The following is a 19,886-nucleotide window of genomic DNA, read 5'->3' as shown; positions in this document are numbered from 1 at the left end:
TATTGTCTAGCTATCACCCATTGTTAACAGCTAACCGGAGAATGCATCTTTTAAAAAAAAGTTTTGTGATTTACATATGCAAGAAGTGAAACTATCACGGTTTCAAAACAGATGAAAGACTTAACAATCAATTTTTCAATGGATAATTTGAGTTAGATCACACTAACTTTTTGCTATAAATTCTGTGTGCTAGGATTGAGCCCTCCACTATCACATGAAGAAGCGACGCTCTGAAAGCTAGTGTGCTTCCAATTAAACCTGTTGGACTATAACCTGGTGTTATGTGATTTTTAACTTTGTTGAAATTAGTCACCTTTATCATTACTTATTCCTCAATATCACAAAAATAGCAATAGGATGACTAGATGATATGGTCATGGGACCTTGCTACATTAAAGCAGTGACTACACTTTAAAATGTGCTTCACTGGATTTGAGCTGCTTTGAAATTGTAAAAAGTATTACACAGCTGCACGTCTTTCTTCCATTCTTTGCATTAACTCAAACTAACAGAGACAGACTGATTATCTGAAATAAGAACAAATTAACATTTTTGAACACAAATTATAAAACATATTAATGCTTTGGTTCTAGTTGGATATAATCAGACAAAAAAAAATCAGCGCTGTGATTGAATAGGATAACTCAAGTAACAAGTAACAAACTTAAGGTGCAAGTGGGTCAAGTTGCATGCTCACCACAGCAGAAGGAAGGGCTAGTTTCCAAGATCAGGACAAAATGGGAAAGGAGGAAGATATGGATCCATTCATTTAACATTCTGGTTAACTCGAATAGGGGAATCACATATTTCTTACCATCCCTCTCAAATTACCTACATGTTTTCATGCTCATTGTAAAGAAGTACATTTACTAGTTTTGTACTAGATAGTACAGTGTAAACAGTATCCAATTGCTGCAAATAATTAATCTTAAGTTTTTGTAACATTTCAGAAAGTTTAGCCAACAGTAAAGAGTTTTACATCTAAAATGAATACAATATACAAAAATATAAATTGCTTGTATTCCCTTTATTTGGTTCTTTTCACTTATTACAGTCACCAAAATTAATGACAGCATACCGAAATTGCTCACGTGCTTGTTGTGGATAGAGACCATTTTGTGTCAAGTGTTAAATTATGGGCAAAATACAGAGTGCACAGTTCAATCTTCAGTTTTTGTGCTATTCTGAGCATTATGGTTCACCACAAAAAGGTAACAAAATCTGAAACATTAATACGCCTTTTAATGTTCACAATAATATCAATCATGATTATCGCATTCCAGACAATAAAAGACCCATCCTGGCAGAAAAGGCAGCAAATGAATTTTGCAAAACATTGCTCAGCATGCGTGGGTATCATTGCACTACCTTGACATTTTTGAGACTCCTCTTTCTATCCATTTAAGTGGAAATGGAGATGATTCACAGTCAAACTTTTGCTCATTTCTGGCAGCTTAAACTACCCACATAAATTTTTGAAAGTCTATATACAACAATAAGTATTAAAATAAGGTATGACCGTCAACAGCCCACCAAACTTTAGGTTTATATTTTTAAAGATACACTTTGCTCATCACTTGACTCCATAATTTTACTGTCCAAGGGAAATTAAACATTGATTGTGCAGATTTGAGATCACCAGTATGAAAGTGCATGTTTTAGGCAACTCCAAAATCAATTCTGCCTTCTCTCAGGACAGGTCTATAGTATCTAACTGTTAATTAGTTTATTTTGGGGGTGGAATTTAATAAAAGTACAAGTGTGCAATACTAGCCTCAACTAAAAACACCTTTGGGCAGTCTCATATCTGACATGTTGAATTCTCAATATTCGGAAAATAATAACAGCCCACAAGATATTTGTGAACACAATGCTTAACATTATTTTTTTAAAAAAACCTACAAAGTGTAATTCTCACCTAAAATCATCATCTATTTTAACATATGGAAAGGACCAGGCACACCTGAAATTAGATTTCAGAAGTGCTTTAACCATACTGGCCAAACTAAGTCTTCAAATACTCAATGAGATTTTGGAAAGAAAACAAAAGGCAAAAAAAAACTTCAGTTTATCTCCTTAGAAAAACCATTTAGAATTGTATTTCTTCATTAATATTTTAGCCCGATCCAAGAACAAATAAATTTCACCACGGCGACCAGTAACAGCTAACCTTTTGTTTCTGTGTTGGCCTCCCTCTTACATCTCACTGGCAAATGGACACTATCCACAACAACACTTAAGCATTCAAAAAAAAAATTAACCAACTAAAAATTCAATGTTACACAAAGAAAACGTTGCACGTGGTTGTGGATGAGTGTTTCTCTGCACCAGAAATGGACCTCTTGTTAAGTACTGCACCAATGGAAACTGCTTCTGTAAAGATGACTCATAGTAAGGGACTTAATCTAAAAGCTTAGCTACGTGCAGGACACCAATGATTCACTCTAGGTTGAAGTTTGTAATACAAGCTTCTCCTGTACCTAGAGTTAACAAGAATCTATTGAGATGGATAATCAGTCAATAGCCCAGTCTTGTCAGGGGTCCATTTTAAGTACCCAAATTTCCTGAGAAAAACCTGCAGCTTTAAAACAAAAAAGGGAAATACAGCGGGTTCTAAAATGGTGTAATTTTTAAATGAAATGTCTTTCAAAGTAAAAACAATGGATTTTTGAAATAAAATTGTGCATAAAATCTTTGTAGTTCGACACACCAAAAATATGGCTATACGGTCATCATAGAGCACATTGAAAGCTATGGGTAAAACTGGTAATCAGTAAACTTCTGAAATGAACACTTGCTACAAATTAATTTGTCCCACTTAAGACTAGCTGTGGCTTCCAATCCAGAAATTGAGGTACTTACTCACAGCTTAGGTGACTAATTTTCCAAAGTAATTGAAACCTCAAGAATGTTCCTTGCTCTGATAGGTTTTTAAAAATCATTGCTAATTTGTCCTTCTTCACTGCTCCTGTCTACACTGAAAACTTTTCAAAGTTCTTTTCTCATTTTCTTACTCAACAAGTTGATCTAGGTCAAGAATTTTGTCTTCCAAAGTACTTTTCTGTAAGCTTGTCAATGCCAAATGTTTTGAAATATTAAATCCTCTTTCTGCTTACCTGGTTCTTCAATTGGGTATTGCTGACAAAACCTGTGCGTTGATCTTTTATAAAATGGCATGACTATGGCAGAAACCTTCAACTATACCAAACCTTTACCCTATTAACTGGGTTGTTCTGCCAAGACCCAACATAATAGTGCCTCCACTAAAAGGCACATCGACATACTGTGTCTGAAGTGCCCTTTTATCACATGATTCAGCTGCTAAATTTTGATGATGACCATCCCCAATTCACATACAGCCCTAATGACATCTGGATCTTAAAAGCTCAAACTAGATCTGAATTTGAACAAGATTTCGTTTTCTGTGAACTATCACATTAATTCTACCCAGTTTAATAATGTAACTGTTTCACTTACATTTTGCAAACATTATTACATTTAAAAACATGCTACGTTTCCTACTGTTTTTGTATTCCCTTAAAAAGGTACATTTAGAAACAGTTTTTGCACAATCAGATCCAAAAGCTCTTACATACTGTTATCGAAAGTGCAATTAAAGATAAGGAGCCTACAAGGTATTTCCTTATCCCAACAGTACCCAATGACAGTGACTACACCACGCATTCAGGTTGATCAAAACAAAAGGGGGGAAAAAAAAGAAAAAGGTTATCGCATGACTTGCGATTACATAACACTGGAGATGAATGAAGCATGTCGAGAGTTGAGTTTCAAATTAAATCAACATCATACAAAAACCTTGAAGTAATTCCTGCTATTTCGATTCTGGAACTTTTTAAAAACTTGAACTCAACACTGCCTTGATCCCACTGAGAGAACTAATCCTATTTAATGCACATTTCGGAGACGATGCTTTCGTGGACTCCCACAGAAAAGGAAGTAAAAATTTTGCATGGTGCATTTGCCAAGTCCACCAGTAAGAACTTCACAGCAGAAAAGAGTACCAATGTCAGAAGCCCAAAATTCTGGGCAGAAAAGTCATGATCTTAGACAACAGCATATGTCTGCCACAAAAGAGATGGATTTCTGAATTTAGTATGACTGGAAAGTCGCAGAACACACACGTAAATCTCACAGCAGTTTCCAGAGTCACTTATGCCGCTGAATGGTTTTCCTCTTCCGCCTCTTGAAGAAACAACAGCACCTTTAAAAAAAATAATTATTTCAAATCTTAAGAAATGTCACCTCTGATACTACCGAGGTTTTACTTTAAAGCAATTAAAATGTTTTTATTGGTATCAGTCAAAATGTGACCATGACTAGAATCAGCAAAAGATATTGTATTTTTTGCTTTCCACTGATGAAGATGACAACTGACATTGTCAGGTAATGACCAAATGGAAAGAAAGTCAGTGAGTATTTGATTGACTGATAATATTTCTATCCAAAAAGATTGAGTTAATATATTTATGAAAAATAAATTCACTACCACAGGAACAGAGAAAAGCAGCTTTATGCACATAAAAATATTTTTATCCACAGTATTAGCATTACTAAGTATTATCAAATGCTTTCATGACAATTTGTTATTAAAAATGGTCGAACCCCAGCTGCTTCATCAGAATACTTTCTAATTCCTCAACTAGCCTCAATTTTGCCTCTATACTGACATGAGCAGGTCTTATGTTACTTGCGCCTTTCAACCACCAAGCTAAAACCATTGTAACTCATTTTGCATTAGATTAATACAATAACATAGAGGAGAACTTTATCCCATGATTCTCATCGCTGAGGTTCAAATACAGTATAGAAGTTAACCCACATGTCGGTGCTGGGACCACTACTTTTTGTCATTCACATAAATGATTTGGATGTGGACATAAAAAGGTACAGTTAGTACGTTTGCAGATGACACCAAAATTGGAGGTGTAGTGGACAGCGAAGAGGGTTACCTCAGATTACAACAGGATCTTGATCAGATGGGCCAATGGGCTGAGAAGTGGCAGATTGAATTAAATTCAGATAAATGAGAGGTGCTGCATTTTGAGAAAGCAAATCTTAGCAGGAATTATACTCTTAATGGTAAGGTCCTAGGGAGTGTTACTGAACAAAAAAAGTACAGGTTCATAGCTCCTTGAAAGTGGAGTCACAGGTAGATAGGATAGTGAAGGTGGCGTTTGGTATGCTTTCCTTTATTGGTCAGAGTAGTGAGTACAGGAGTTGGGAGGTCGTGTTGCGGCTCTACAGGATATTGGGTTAGGCCACTGTTGGAATATTGTGTGCAATCCTGGTCTCCTTCCTACTGGAAAGATGTTGTGAAATTTGAAAGGGCTCAGAAAAGATTTACAAGGATGTTGCCAGGGCTGGAGAATTTGAGCTATAGGGAGAGGCTAAACAGGCTGGGGCTGTTTTCCCTGGAGCGTCGCAGGCTAAGGGGTGACCTTATAGAGGTTTGCAAAATTATGAGGAGCATGGATAACGTAAATAGTCAAAATCTTTTCCCTGGAGTTGGGGAGTCCAGAACTAGAGGGCACAGGTTTAGGGTGAGAGGGGAAAGATATAAAAGAGACCTAAGGGGCAACTTTTTCACACAGAGGGTGGTGCGTGTATGGAATGAGCTGCCAGAGGTGGTGGTGGAGGCTGGTACAATTGCAACATTTAAGAGGCATTTGGATGGGTATATGAATAGGAAGGGTTTGGAGGGCTTTGCACCGGATGCTGGGAGGTGGGACTAGATTTGGTTGGGATATCTGGTTGGCATGAATGGTTGGACCAAAGGGTCTGCTTCCATGCTGTACATCTGACTCTACTTCACACCAACACATTAACTGACAACGTATCTAGGTGTAGAAGTTGACAAAATTCAACAGATACCCCGTATCAAATTGTTATTTGAATTTGTATCCTCCATGGCACACCTCTATCACAGTCCACATGCTAACCAATCAGCCCTCTCCTCTCATGAGCTAAGTGTTATTTTCCACTTACTTTGCTGATTCTTGTGAATTGCCTGGATGAGTGCAAAATGAAAAGCTATGACAAACTGCATATTTTTGAAGAATACATTAGGGAGTCAATTATGGTTGGATCTGGTCTAGCCTACTCATAGGTATGGCCAGTATACTTTAAAACGACATGCTGAACACCGGCCTCTAATTTCAACGTGTTTTGTCAAATTAGACTAAATGCTCAGTCCTGACTTCTCGTATTTCATTTTAGGTACGAGAAAGGCAGCTTGCAATGTTGCTCCAAATTTTCTTCCTATTCTGACAGGAAAGTAGCAATTTTTACTTAACATTGTCTTTAAACTGAACAGCTGAAATTAAAAAATTAATACGAGAGGGGAATAATGCCATGAATTCACATCTGACTACACACTGAATGACCAGTATTTCAATAGCATGGAACCACAAAGCTATAGAGTTAAGATGGTCAGCAATTCCCACAGACCAGGAAGGGAAGAATTATAGGGGAGGAGGGGAAAAAAGATGAGCGACCCTTGGTTACATTGTGAAAAGCCACAAGCGAACAATGACTTGGGGAAACAACTTAATTCTTGTGAATTTTCCAGTTTTAAAAGCAGTTACTATGGGAAAGGAGAAATGTTTTAAAGTGACAGTCTTGCATTGGAGACTGTCCCAAGCGGTGTTGTCAGACTTGTTGAATTTCTCCAGCACTTTATTACTTTTATTTCAGATGTGCATTTACTTGCTTTTACTATAATTAACTTCAAAATCAAGACATAGAGCCATTAAGAATCCCTATCTCTGTGGGTGAAGGTCAAAACTGCTTGCTTGAATTGTCAAAATGTCTCAGACAAATGACACACTTTAACATAACCAATGCAGAAGGAAAATGATCTGAATGCCATGCATTAATAACACTCAACTCATTTAGAAACTAATCTTTCAACATTTAACTAGCAAAGCACAAACTGAAGGACTACTTTGCAAAACATCAATATACTGTATGTCCCTGTGTACACCAGCTGGAACAGAATGTTAACAATTGTTACTGCCAGAGTCTTTGTAAAGCTGAATAAAGAAAGTCAGCTTTTAATATGAATTGCAGCTGGCAAAATATGTGCAGCCTTTTCAAAAATTATTAGGTCTATTTTTAGCATGAATGTTGTGATCAAATTGATACCTTTTTGCCACCAACCTTCAGAATCACACATGTGGGTTGGCCTGGACGTACACAACATCTTTTATAAGCAAGAGGTATCGTTTGCTGCCGCTAAAATATACAATTACTGAAGACTTGCATTTGTTTAATATATACATGTAATTCATATTGGAGATTGGGAAAAATTCATACTTGGTATCATCTGCCACTTCAATTTCTGCTGGGGCTGTAATGGGTGCATTGGAGTGTCCTGCTGTGGGGTCATCTGTGTTAAGCTCACCATTTGTTGAGCTCACCACCTTAAAAGAAAAAGAAAATAACGATGTAATTTCCTGCTACTTATTTATCATGCAATATTGATGATATTGTATCATGATATACAATATTGATCTTTTAAAGAATCAAGGAAAAATCTTTCAGATGGCAAAACTAAATCACCCAAGTCACACACATTTTCATCTAAGAGAGAATAAAAAAGGCAATACAGTTCCAAAGTACCTATTGATAAAATGACAAATCAGGATACAAAATGGAGATGAAAATGCTACAGTAGTATTCAATATAAGCTAATTATCACTCAACTCCATATAAGTCTTGAATAGATGCCTGTAAACTAAGATGGAATCTATTAAAGGCAGTTCTACATGAAAAGAAAACAACTTTTATCAATAGTCCGGTGCTTCACATTAGGATTAAAAAAAATTCCTGGTGATGTGAAGGACTGCATATTAAAGTTCCAATGTACATTGCACCATCCATAAAAAATTGTAGACATGAACTATTGAATTCTTAATTTCTACTTTATTGCTGTAGAAATCACTTCGCGGAAATCAGAAAAGCTGTAAGCATTGGAGAGTGCTCTCCAAGTGAGAAGTAGATTTGAGTTGGTCAGCCACTAAATGGTCATAATGTCAAGAATTCAGAGAGCTAAAAAAGGACCCTGCTTCAATCTCAGGTTCCAGAAGAATAAACAAAATCAAGAGTTTCACAAGGGGCTAACATTAGATTTTAACACAGAATTGAGAGGAGTACTGCATTACTGGTAGGTTTACTCCTATTAGATAAGTACTGCTGTAGAGGAAGAAAAGCAGATAATTCTTGTAATTACATAATCACCATTCTCTTTTCAATCAGCATTACCAGAAAGCAAATTAACTGAATATATATTCCCACTAAAAAATTGCTTTACCTACGATTAATTTTATTTACTGGTAGGAAGATTTTGCTGCTGGAAATTCTTTCGAGATATTCTCACATCTTTCAGCAACTGATTACAGGATCAAATTGGCAGAGTCTGACCACTTCTTGCCTAGGAAATACCAAAGCAAGATAGGGAGAGGCCAAGAGCTTAGCCTGTTGCTCATATCCAAGCACCTGGACTCTTACTGCAAAGATTAAAATCCAAACAGCATACCCCTGTGTAAGGAGGAAAAATTAACTTCATACGGCATCTTATGGATTGCTTTCTTTATCTATCTATCCTGGCACGAACTCAAACCCATACCTGCTAGCTGTTCAATGGATAATGAACAATGAATAGCTTCTTCATGAAATATTGTCCTGTCCAGTCCATAATAGAATTTGTACGAAGATAGCAACTAGCAATAACAAATTAGAATATTATTATTTGTGGCACAATCAGCAATTCTCAAAATGAGGCAAATTCTAGAGCACTAATGATCAACTTTGCTGACCAGTTCATTTGATGGAAGCTGGAAGGATTGACTAATCACTAATTCTTCCCATCAGTTCCAAATAATTCAACAATCAAAATTTCCCAACATATAGGCAGATTTTAAGTTAGAAAAACCTTTGACAGCACTGGAAACTGTACTGCTGTACCTAGTTAGAACTCCAGGTTGGCTGACCTTTCCCAATTTACACACTCATACTGTTTCTTTAGCTGAGCTCGTTGCAACCCTACATGTAGCACTGATGAGTTTCACAGAGACATGCAGAAACTTTTCCGAAGTGAATTGCTCAAATGTTAGTTTGAAACACAAGGGTGTTCTATGCAAACAAAGCACAATTTAAAATGTAAAAATTAAAATAAGAAAGCAGGTATCTAACGGACTATGTGAAAGTGGGTACTGAAGATCCTGGAGATCAGAGTCAAGAATAGAGTGGTCCTGGAAAAGCACAGGTCAGGCAACATCCGAGGAGCAGGAAAATCTACATTTTGGGCAAAAGCCCTTCATCAGAAAAGCTCTTCCAGATGAAGGGCTTTGCCTGAAATATCGATTTTCCTGCTCTTTGGATGCTGCCTGACCTATGCTTTTCCAGCATCATTCGCATCTAACTGACTATAGCAGGGAATCTAATACGATCTAATTCAACGATTCACATACATGAACTAAAGTATCCAAGTGGCTGTTCATACAACTTTAATGTGAGAATTCCTTTTCTATATGAGGTAGGAGATCTTTAGGTGCCAGAGGAATTCATCATTAAATTTGGACTACTTTGAATGCAATTGTGAAATGTGAGTCGAAGTACTTTGCTGCCTGATAAAATAGAGGGAAATATTCATTTACTTAATCAGATTAAACAATGAAAAAGATGGTAGCTTGCAAAGAAACACTTTAGCACACCTTGCGCAAACCAACAAATTCTCAACAGATGTGAAGTTTGCTGACCAAGACCAGAGAACAGCTGGTGCAAGTCAGCTATTGCAGTTTTCCTCAAAGCTATTTCCAGTTGATTTTCATTAATATTTAGAGGGGTGTGTAAAATTAATGAGGCAAAAAAATTGTCTTGGTGCTGGTTTTCCCAGTGTATTATGATAATGTGACCTGCACACTCATTCAGTGATCAAACACAGACTTTCTTCAAGATGAAATACGGACTGCTGCAAGAGAAAAACGTATCAAGTCATTTCTAGCTTATTCAACAACCACCAGGATAGCATCCAGCAACATAGAAGCAGTTGTTTGGATTTCTATATATGGACATTTAAAAAAAAATAATTTAAATAGTCTCTTTGCTCTGCTTTCCCCATAAGCCCAACAATGACTGTATTTAGATCGTGCCTCATAACAATAAAAGTTGTAATGCTCTTCAAAGCCACTTCATTACTTCTGAAATATTACCACACTACTATAGCGAAACACACCATTTTGTACACCACACTTATACACACAAAAAAAAATGCAGATAAACTATGAATTAAACTAGAGGCTCCAAAATCTTCTTCCACCGGGGGCCCTTTCCAAAGCTGGAAAATTGATCTCTCAGTGAGAATTGCAAGGATTTGGCAGGGTGGAGGAGAAAGAGGAGATTGAAGGGTGAGGTTCAAATAAATAGGGGATTTCATACAGATAAAAGTTCTGAGGAGATTTCGTTGTCTTTTTAAAGCCTACTGTTTTAAATTCACAAGTCAGACCACAAGTATAGTCATTTAGATCACACCCACAAGTTTGAAAGATGTGCAAGGGTTTAAGCCTCACACGTTACTATTAGTACAGGATCATAGCTCCAAAGTAGCCATTGCTACCTCAGTCCTCAGCATCACAATTTCAGCTCTCAACTTTTACTTTAGGAAATTGAGCTGTTTTAATGACATTCAATGAGAATAAAAGTTTTAGCCAGAACACCTGGCGAATTCCCGTACCCTTCTTCAAATAATACCTTGGGACAAATTTCATCCACCTAAGGAAGCAAATCGGATTCAGCTTAAATCAAAAATTACTCCATCTGAAAATACATTCCCTCAGTATTGTGTGGATTACTGTATCAGCTTAGATTTTGTGCTCTAGTCTCCAAAGCTCACCTTGAGGCAAATCAACCAGACTGACGAAAATGGAGAAAGGGGAATCCGTAATGGAGGAGAGCAAAATAAATAATCACTGCTACAAGACCTGAAGATACCGAGGCAGAATCAGGCCATTTCACCATCAAATCTACTGCTTCGATTCTTCTACCTTTTCCCAATAACCTTTTATTAGTCAAGAGCCTCTCACTATCTTTACGACACTGAATGAATGGCCTCCACAGCCTGCTGTGGCAATGATTTCCACACATCTGGCTAAAGAAATTATACCCTCTGGCTGAAAAAAATTCCTCACGTCAGTTCTGAAAGGTCGCCTTTTTACCCAGAGTTGTGCACTCAGGTCCTGGTCTTTCCTAGTGCAGGCATCTTCTCCATGTCCATTCTACCCAGGCTTCTCAGTATTTTATAAGTTTCAATGAGATTTTCCATTATCCTTCTAAACTCCTCTGAGTAGAAAGACAGAGTCATAGAACACAGAAAAGGTCCTTCGGCTCACGATATGGTGCCAAGCATTATTCCTAATCAAAAATAACCTAGCCTACGCATCTCTCAATTCATTGCTGTCCATGTGCATGCCCAGCAGTTGCTTACATGTCCCTAATGACTCTGCTTTCACCATCACCGCTGGCAATGCATTCACAACACTGCGTAAAGAACCTACCTCTGATGTCTCCTCTATACCTTCCTTCTAATATCTTAAAAATATGACCCCTCGCGCCAGTCAATCCTGTCCTGGGAAAGGTCTCTGGCTATCGACTCTATCCATGCCTCTCATTACCTTGTATACCTCAATCAGCTCACTTCTCTTCCTCCTCTCCAGAGCTTAGTCAACCTCTCTTTGTAAAGCAAGCCCTCCAGACCAGGCAGCATCCTGGTAAACCTTCTTTGCAACCTCTCCAAAGCCTCTGTACCTTTCCTATCGTAGGGCGACCAAACTGGAGACAATATTCCAAATGTGGTCTCACCAAGGACTTTGAGAGCTGCAGCAAAACCTTGCGACTCAAACTTTATCCCCCTGTTAATGAAAGCCAAAACACCATATGCTTTCTTAACAACTCTATCCACCTGGGTGGCAACTTTGTGGGAGCTATGCAGTTGAACCTCAAGATCCCTCCGTTCCTCCACACTGCTAAGAATCTTGTCTTTAATCCTATATTTCGCATTCAAGTTCGACTTTCCAAAATGCATCACTTCACATTTACCCAGGTTAAACTCCGTCTGCCCTCGATACTATCAATGGCACCTCCAACCTTTCGGTTATCGGCAAATTTACTAACCCACCCCTCATCTTCCTCATCCAAGCCATTTATAAAACTACAAAGAGCAGAGGCCCAAGAACAGAGCCCTGCAGCACCCCACTCAACACTAACCTCCAGGCAGAATACTTTGCATCTAGAACCACTCTGCTTTGTGTTAGCCAACCAATTCTGAATCCAGACAGTTAAATTTCCCTGTATCCCATACCTCGTGACTTTATGAATGAGCCTACCATGGGGAACCTTATCAAATGGGTAAAAAATGAGGTCTGCAGATGCTGGAGATCACAGCTGAAAATGTGTTGCTGGTTAAAGCACAGCAGGTTAGGCAGCATCCAAGGAATAGGAAATTCGACGTTTCGGGCATTCGGGCCTCCTGATGGAAGGGCTTATGCCCGAAACGTCGAATTTCCTATTCCTTGGATGCTGCCTAACCTGCTGTGCTTTAACCAGCAACACATTTTCAACCTTATCAAATGCCCTGCTGAAGTCCATTACAGTACAGCCACTGCTTGACCTTAGTCAGCCTGTCTTGTCACCTTCTCTAAGATTTGAGAGGCATGACCTGCCCCTCACAAAGCCATGATGACTGCCTTTAATCATGCTATGCTTTTCCAAATGGTCATAAAATCTTATCCCTCAGAATTCTTTCCAAAATCTTGCTGATCACAGGCATAAGACTGACTGGTCTGTAATTGCCAGGGATTTCCCTGTTCCCCTTCTTGAAAAGAGGAGCATTTGCCTTCAAATCCTCCGGTACAACTCCCACAGAGAGTGAGGAAGCAAAGACCTTCGCCAGTGGCTTAGCAATCTCCTTCCTTGCTTCCTGGAGCAACCTAGCATGAATCTGGTCTGGCCCTGGGGACTTATCAATCTTAAATGTTTGCCAACATTTCCAGCACATCAACTTCATCAATCTTTATCTGTTCAAGTCTGTTTCCTAGCTCCTCAAAGTTCTCATTCACAACAAGGTCCCTTTCCTTAGGTGAAAACCAAAGCAAAAAAATTCATTTAGGGCTTCCCCATCTGCTCAGACTCCACGCACAAGTTCCGTATGCCATTCTGAATTGGCCATACCTTCTCCCTGATCACTCTCTTATTCCTCATGTACAAATGCCTTTGGGTTCCTGCCGAGCCTTTTTTGTGCCCCCTTCTGGCCTCCTTATCCATTTCTGAGCTCCTTTCTAGTAAGCGTGTAATCCTCTAAAGCTGTGCTAGATCCTTGCTTCCTCCACCTTACGTAAGTTGCCTTCTTCCTTTTGACAAGAAGCTCCTCTGTTCTAGTCAAAGGCTCCTTAATCTTACCCCTTCTTGCCTGTCTCAGAGGAACAAATTTGTGCAGCACTCGCAACAACTGCTCCTTAAAACAGTCTCCACACGTCTGTTGTGCCCTTTCTGTGAAACAATTGCTCCAGTCTGTACTTCCCAACTCCTGTTGGATCCCAACTTCCCTTGGTAACTGCTCATTTCCCTCTCCAAGAATATGGTAAATGTGGGGCAGTTATGGTCACTGTCACCATTTCTCATATGACAAGTCTTTCATTCTCTGGATAATGCTTGTGAACCTCCTCTCGACACTTTCTAAGACCAGCACATCCTTCCTTAGATATGAGGCCCAAACTGCTCACAATATTCCAAAATATGGTCTGACCACAGATTTATAAGCCTGCTTTTGTATTCTAGTCCTCTTGCAGTGAATTCTAACACTGCATTTGCCTTCCTAACCGCCAAACGAATCTGCTTGATAATCCCCAAGAGAATCCTGAACTCTGACTTCAGAATTCTGAAGCTCTTCTCCATTTAGAAGACAGTATATGCCTCTATTCTTCCTACCACAGTGCAAAACCTCTCACTTTCCCACATTGTGTTCCAATTGCCACTTCTTTACCCACTCATTGGCCTGCCAAGTCTTTCTGCAGCATCCCACTTCCTCAACATTGCGTTCCTCCATTTATCTTTGCATTAACTTAGCAACAATACCTCTCAGTTCTATTGTCCAGATCTTTAATGTGCGACATGAATCGTGGTCCCAACACACTTTCCTGTGAAAGCTATCTTCAAAAATACACCTTTATCCTTACTCACTGCCCTCTCCCAGACAACCAATCCTCAATTCTATGCCAATACCTGGCCCCTAAATACCACTGGCTGCCATTTAGCAGCCTCCTGTTCAACACCTTGTTAAGGTTTTCTGGAAATCCAAAACAGGTTACGCCCACTGGTTCTCCTTTGTTTAATTTGTTAATTACCTCCTTGAAGAATTCTAACATGTGTCAGGCATTACCACCCATAACACACCAAACCATGTTGTCCCAGCCCCATTTACCATGCACTGCTAAGTGATCTCATCCTTAATAATAATGGATTCTAAAATCTCACCAAAGCTAGATGCCAGGCTAAGTGGCCTATCATGTCCTATGTTCTGCCTCCCTCCCTAAATAGGGATGTTACTCAAGTCATTTTCCAGTCTTAATGTCGGTCAGGTCCCCAGGTTCAGATGGCCCACATCCCTGGACCTTCACAGAAGTGAATGGAGAACAATTTAATATAAATGTGGGAACACTTTCTTGCAGTTATACAGGAAGTTGGTGAGACCATATCTACAGTACTGTGCAGAGGTGTAGTCTCCTTATTTGGAAAAGAAAACTGATTGCTTCCAAAGCAACTGAGAGAAAACTGACTTGACCCAGTCCTGGGACGAAGGGATCATCTTACAAAGAAAGCTCAAATTGATTTGACCTATTCCCTTTAAGAGTTCAGAAGAACAAAATGTGATCTTAATAAACAAGTTACTGAACAAAACCAAAGTCCTACAGCATGCAAATCTCTGCCCAGTTATCAGCACCTACCTTGCCCTGATCTCATTTTCCAACTTTGTATGCTGTGGCATTTCAAGAATTCATTAAATACAAAAATGATGAGGGCTCCCTCCTCCATATCTTCGTAGCTCAAATAATTAAGCCCAGGCAACATCCTGGTGAATCCCCTCTACACTCTCATGTAGAATCACATCTTTCTTGTTGTACAATCACCTGTTGTGGGGTGATGCTGTACTCCCAGCTGTGGTCTAACTACTTTTTGGTGTATATTATTTACTGTTTGCTATTTAACCTATGACAATTATAGATCTCAGCTAGTTACACAGATTGTTAATCACTTGTCTTACATCCAAAATCTGAACAGGTTTTGAACAAAGTATAAAATATTTGCTTATCCCCCATTTCATGAATGTTTTAGAAGTCCTGTGCCAGAAATAAGTTAGCACCAACTCTGGCACTGCATAGCTGTGTGATCAAATACTAATCACATTCAGTTAAACTATATATTATAAAAGGAAGTGCAATACGAGCATAGCTTGAAATCCAGTTACAATGTAGACTTGAGTGTAGAACACAAACACCATGTATGGTAGTAAGTAAATTAGTATGCAAGGATGACACATTACTTTTGCAAGCAACACAGCAAACATCAATGAGAATGCGCAACTAGTGCGGAAAATACCTGTATGGAACCTCCGAGCCTGTCTGATGTCAGATGTGTTCCCAAATGATGTGTACTGGGCTGACAGCCGGAATGAGGTTCCCAAGCTCCATTGCGATCTGCCAACTGCCAATGTTAAAAGGAGGAAAAACAAGGAGAAAGAAAACAAAATAAAAACAAACAAAAGTGAGGGGAAAATCATGCCAATGCAAGCAGATTTAGCAATTATATAAAAAGCAAAATTAGTAAATATGCCAAATTAAAATTGCAGAGTGCATTAAGAAAACAAGTGATAGATGAAGGTTATGACAACAAGTGACACAACATCAGCAAGCAAACAGAAAAGAGTAATGGTCGAAGTGCAAGAGCAATTCTAGCAGACAAGAAAAAAAAACTTAGCTTCCATAAAAACAACCCATCGATAAACCCTTTTTGCTTCAGATTCCTTCATAGATTTTTTAAAAATTCATTTTCCATGGTATTATGATCCAAGCAACTATAAGTTAGCGTCCAAGCCACTCATCGTCCTGACTTGGAAATATTTGGATGCAACCTCACTAAAGGAGCAGCAAAGTCCTAGAATTCCATGCCTTCAGTATGTACATGAAATACATACACCAATAGCCTTCAGCAGTTCAAGGTGTTGGCTCATTACCACCTCAACAGCCCCTAGGGATTGGCTAAAAATGCTCAACAGCCAGTTCTGCCCACATTCCATGAATATAAAAGAGAATTTTTAAAAAATTACTTGTTACGATGCAGGATCTTGAATCAGAAAATAAAATGATCTAAGTGGGGGCAATTTTCAAAAATTTTGAATGGAAAAAGGTTTAGACATTTTCACTTGCAACCAACTAAGTTTTTGTAAGTTTAATTTCCTTTGGCTATAAAATAACAATTCATGCAGATTTGATCAAAATACAAATCTGACAATTATACTCATTCAGCTCTAAACCAGGATAAATACTGAACAGAATTAAAATTACTTACACGTTTAAAAATGAAATCAATAAACTACTACTTTATGTAAACTACAACTTCTTTACCGCTTCCAGTCTAGACGGTACCAAATGGATCGGTCAAATGAAATATTTTTGAAAAATTGACATTTTTTCTTACTTTGATTTTTTTATATTGTCTATTATTTCGTTTGCATAGTCTCTAACTCACATTTCACATTACAATGTCTTTCTTGCCCGCAGACAGATTTAAATTCACAACTCAGAAAAAGGTGACAACTTAGCACACATTTAATAAACATCTTGAAGATAGATCTATGGCCAGTTATTACTTCAAAGTGACATTACTTCAAGTTAAACTTGGTGACATTAGATGTCAAATTTCCCTTTGTGACTTCTGCCACACTGAGGAAACAAACTCTAATGGTTTCATGCATGAACATACAAAAAAATAATACAATTTGAATGCTTAAGAATGAATAAGTCACTGCTTAAGCTACAGTTGTGCACAATATTTCATAAGATCACATATGGTTGATTTTCATTCATACATTCAACATTTGGGCCCACAATTACACTCGTGACTTGAAAATAGTTATAAACAACTAAAATATAATCAATACTTAACCACTCTTGAAGCATAATCTCCTTTAATGCCACTTAAACTAATTACAAACTACAAGTGGGCTAAAAATAATCACAGTCACATCCATACACGATGCATTGATTTCATCTGACCTCTCATCAAATGTGGAACACACTCATCCTATTAAAAAAAAGATTAGCACCTGTGAATTTGACTTCACCATATTTCAACTCAGGAATATTATCCTCTGATCTGAACACTGAAAAGAAGCACATTTGTCTTGAAGCTGGTGCTACTAAAATGGATATTAGTGTATTATATATGGCATTATTTGCATTGGTTATTGTATTAGAAATCAGGACCAAATTAAGTTCCAAATTAGTGACATTTGGCACTGTTAACGCATGGTATATGCAGTCATAGGTTCACAGAAATGCAAATTTGCAGAAGAAAAATTAACAAGATAAAGCTATACAGCTTCTTCTGGATTGTTTTCTTTTTCACAGATTTGTTGTCTCCCCATTAATATTCAAAATTAGTTTCATACAGAACAGAAATCCTCAAATACAAAAGCCATACGGTACGTAGCGGTGGTGTGATGGTAATGTCACTGGTCTAGTAATTCAGTCTCAACCTAACCTTATAGAGGGCTTAAGTGGCACAGAGGTCATGACTTCGGGGACCTTGCGGTACAGTAGTAGTATCCCTACCTTTGTGTCAGAAGGCCTAAATTCAAGCCCTACCTGCTCGAGAGGTGGATAATAAAACCTCTGTATATATTTTCTAATCAGCCTGTTCAATGAGAAACTTTTCTTCCCATGAAGATAAAGCTCATAGTGAATGAGACAGAAGAAATCAAGAAAGAATAGGACGAGGCATTACATTCCAAATGCCACCTTATTGCCATTGTACCTCACCTTTAATGTCACTTTGCAGCCTCTAAATCTTCCTCACAACTTAAATTCTCACATTATTGGTTGATAATCTTGAGTTTTAAAGGAATTACTTACAAGTGGAATAAAAGTGAGATAGTCCATTGCTGACCACTAAGCATCCAACAAAAATATTAGCAAGTGCAACATACGTTCGAACTTTCAATTACAGTTTGGTATTGCCTGCCTTCAGAGTCACAATATTATAAGCAATTACTTCATTTATGAAACAAGGTATAAATACAGCAAGAAATTAATTGGTGGCAAATGACCAGTGCACAAAAATATCAAAAGTTTACAGCACTTAGGAAGAGACCACTTGGCTCATTATGTCTGTGCAGGCTGAACAACAAGCCATCCAGTCTCATCCTACTTGCCAGCACTTGGTTTATAGCTCTGCAAGTCACAGCACCATCCAGGCACCTATTGAATGAGTTGAGAGCTTATGCCTCCATGACACTTTCAGGTAGTGAATTCCAGATGTTTATTAGCTCTGGATGAAAAAGAATTTCCTCAGTTCCCCTCTAATGTTTCGACCAATCACTTGAATTTATGCCCCCTAGTCACTGATGTTCCTACTAACAACATCCTTCTCATCCACTAGGCCCCCCTCAATTTGGTATATCTCAAATAAGTTTCCTCTTGGCCTCTGATGTTCCAAGGAAAACCATCTTAGCCTACTTAATCATTCCTCATCAGATACATTTTTCCAATCCTGGTAACATCTTAAAACTTCCTCTACACCTTCCCCAGTGTCATTACATCCTTTCCGAAAGGAAATAGACGAGAACTGCAACAGCACTCAAGTTGTGGCACTCTGATTTATACAATTCCAGTATAATTTCCCTGCTGTTATAATCTATGTCTCAGCTAATAAATGAGAGGATTCCAAAGCTTTCTTAACTAACTTTTGACCTGTTCTGTTGCCTTCAGGGATCTGCAGATTTCAGTCCAATGTCAGTTACTTCCTCGACATTTGGCATTCTCCCATTAAATGGGTATTCCTTTGCCTTGTTTGACACTCCCAAAATACTTCATCTCACTCTTCTGTGATGAATTGCATAGGTCATTTTTCTGTTTATTGATATCTTGCTGCAGTTTACAGCTACGTACATGGCTATCAACCATGCAATCAATATTTATGTTATCAGAGAACTTCTTTGTACAGGGTATGACACTTCCATTAGAATCTTTTATATAAAAGCAGGGGAACTAGATCTGACCCCTGCAGAACTCTACCAGAAACAGCCTTGAGTTGCAAAGCATCCATCAAGTAACCTTTGTTTCTTGTCACTGAGCTAATGTGACTTTTTGTTTAAAAAACAAAAGCCCACCAGTGGTTCCTTGTCAAAAGCTTTACTAAAATCCACATATATCACATCAACTTCTTCAAAATTCCTTGCTGTTCAAGAAATTTGATCATGTAGGTGAGCGATGACCTTCCTTTAAATCCATGATAACTATCCTTCATTAACCCATTCCTTTCCAAGTGACTATTCTTTATTAATCCAAGTCTTTCTTGCATCTCAGAATTGCCGTATAATAATTGGCCCATTGCTGAAGTTAGTCCTGCTAGCCTGTTAAATAATTTATCTATTCCTCACTCCCTTTTTAATGAAGGCATAACATTAGCAGCCCTCCAAGTCAGTTCTCATTTTACTCAACCTTTTCAAAATAAAGCAGGTTGCAAGAGACTACAGAGCTTTTGTATGGCAGCAACAAAGAAAGAAACATGATGTGATCATGAAAGACACCCCATAA

The 19,886-nt window shown here is 38.2% G+C and overlaps 1 protein-coding gene across 4 annotated transcripts in view; it reads right to left on the bottom strand.

The window, feature by feature from the left end:
• Positions 1-1,008: 1,008 nt before the first annotated feature.
• The window catches only part of LOC132829183 (casein kinase I), a 119,110-nt gene continuing 100,232 nt past the window's right edge, over positions 1,009-19,886 (bottom strand). For 2 of the 4 annotated variants that reach the window (XM_060846543.1, XM_060846544.1), the window contains exons 11-13: positions 15,670-15,774; positions 7,336-7,442; positions 1,009-4,222 (exon numbers count right to left, since the gene is read on the bottom strand). In XM_060846543.1, coding sequence (XP_060702526.1) covers positions 4,168-4,222; positions 7,336-7,442; positions 15,670-15,774 — 267 coding nt within the window. In that variant the 3' untranslated portion in view covers positions 1,009-4,167. The remainder of the gene's footprint in view (positions 4,223-7,335; positions 7,443-15,669; positions 15,775-19,886) is intronic. The other 2 variants (XM_060846545.1, XM_060846546.1) reach the window with 1 other exon arrangement.

Source organism: Hemiscyllium ocellatum, chromosome 28 (genome assembly GCF_020745735.1).
Source record: "Hemiscyllium ocellatum isolate sHemOce1 chromosome 28, sHemOce1.pat.X.cur, whole genome shotgun sequence".
NCBI classification, from domain to species: domain Eukaryota; kingdom Metazoa; phylum Chordata; class Chondrichthyes; order Orectolobiformes; family Hemiscylliidae; genus Hemiscyllium; species Hemiscyllium ocellatum.
Note: the sequence above shows the minus strand (reverse complement) of the source record. Positions and strands in the feature narration are given on the sequence as shown.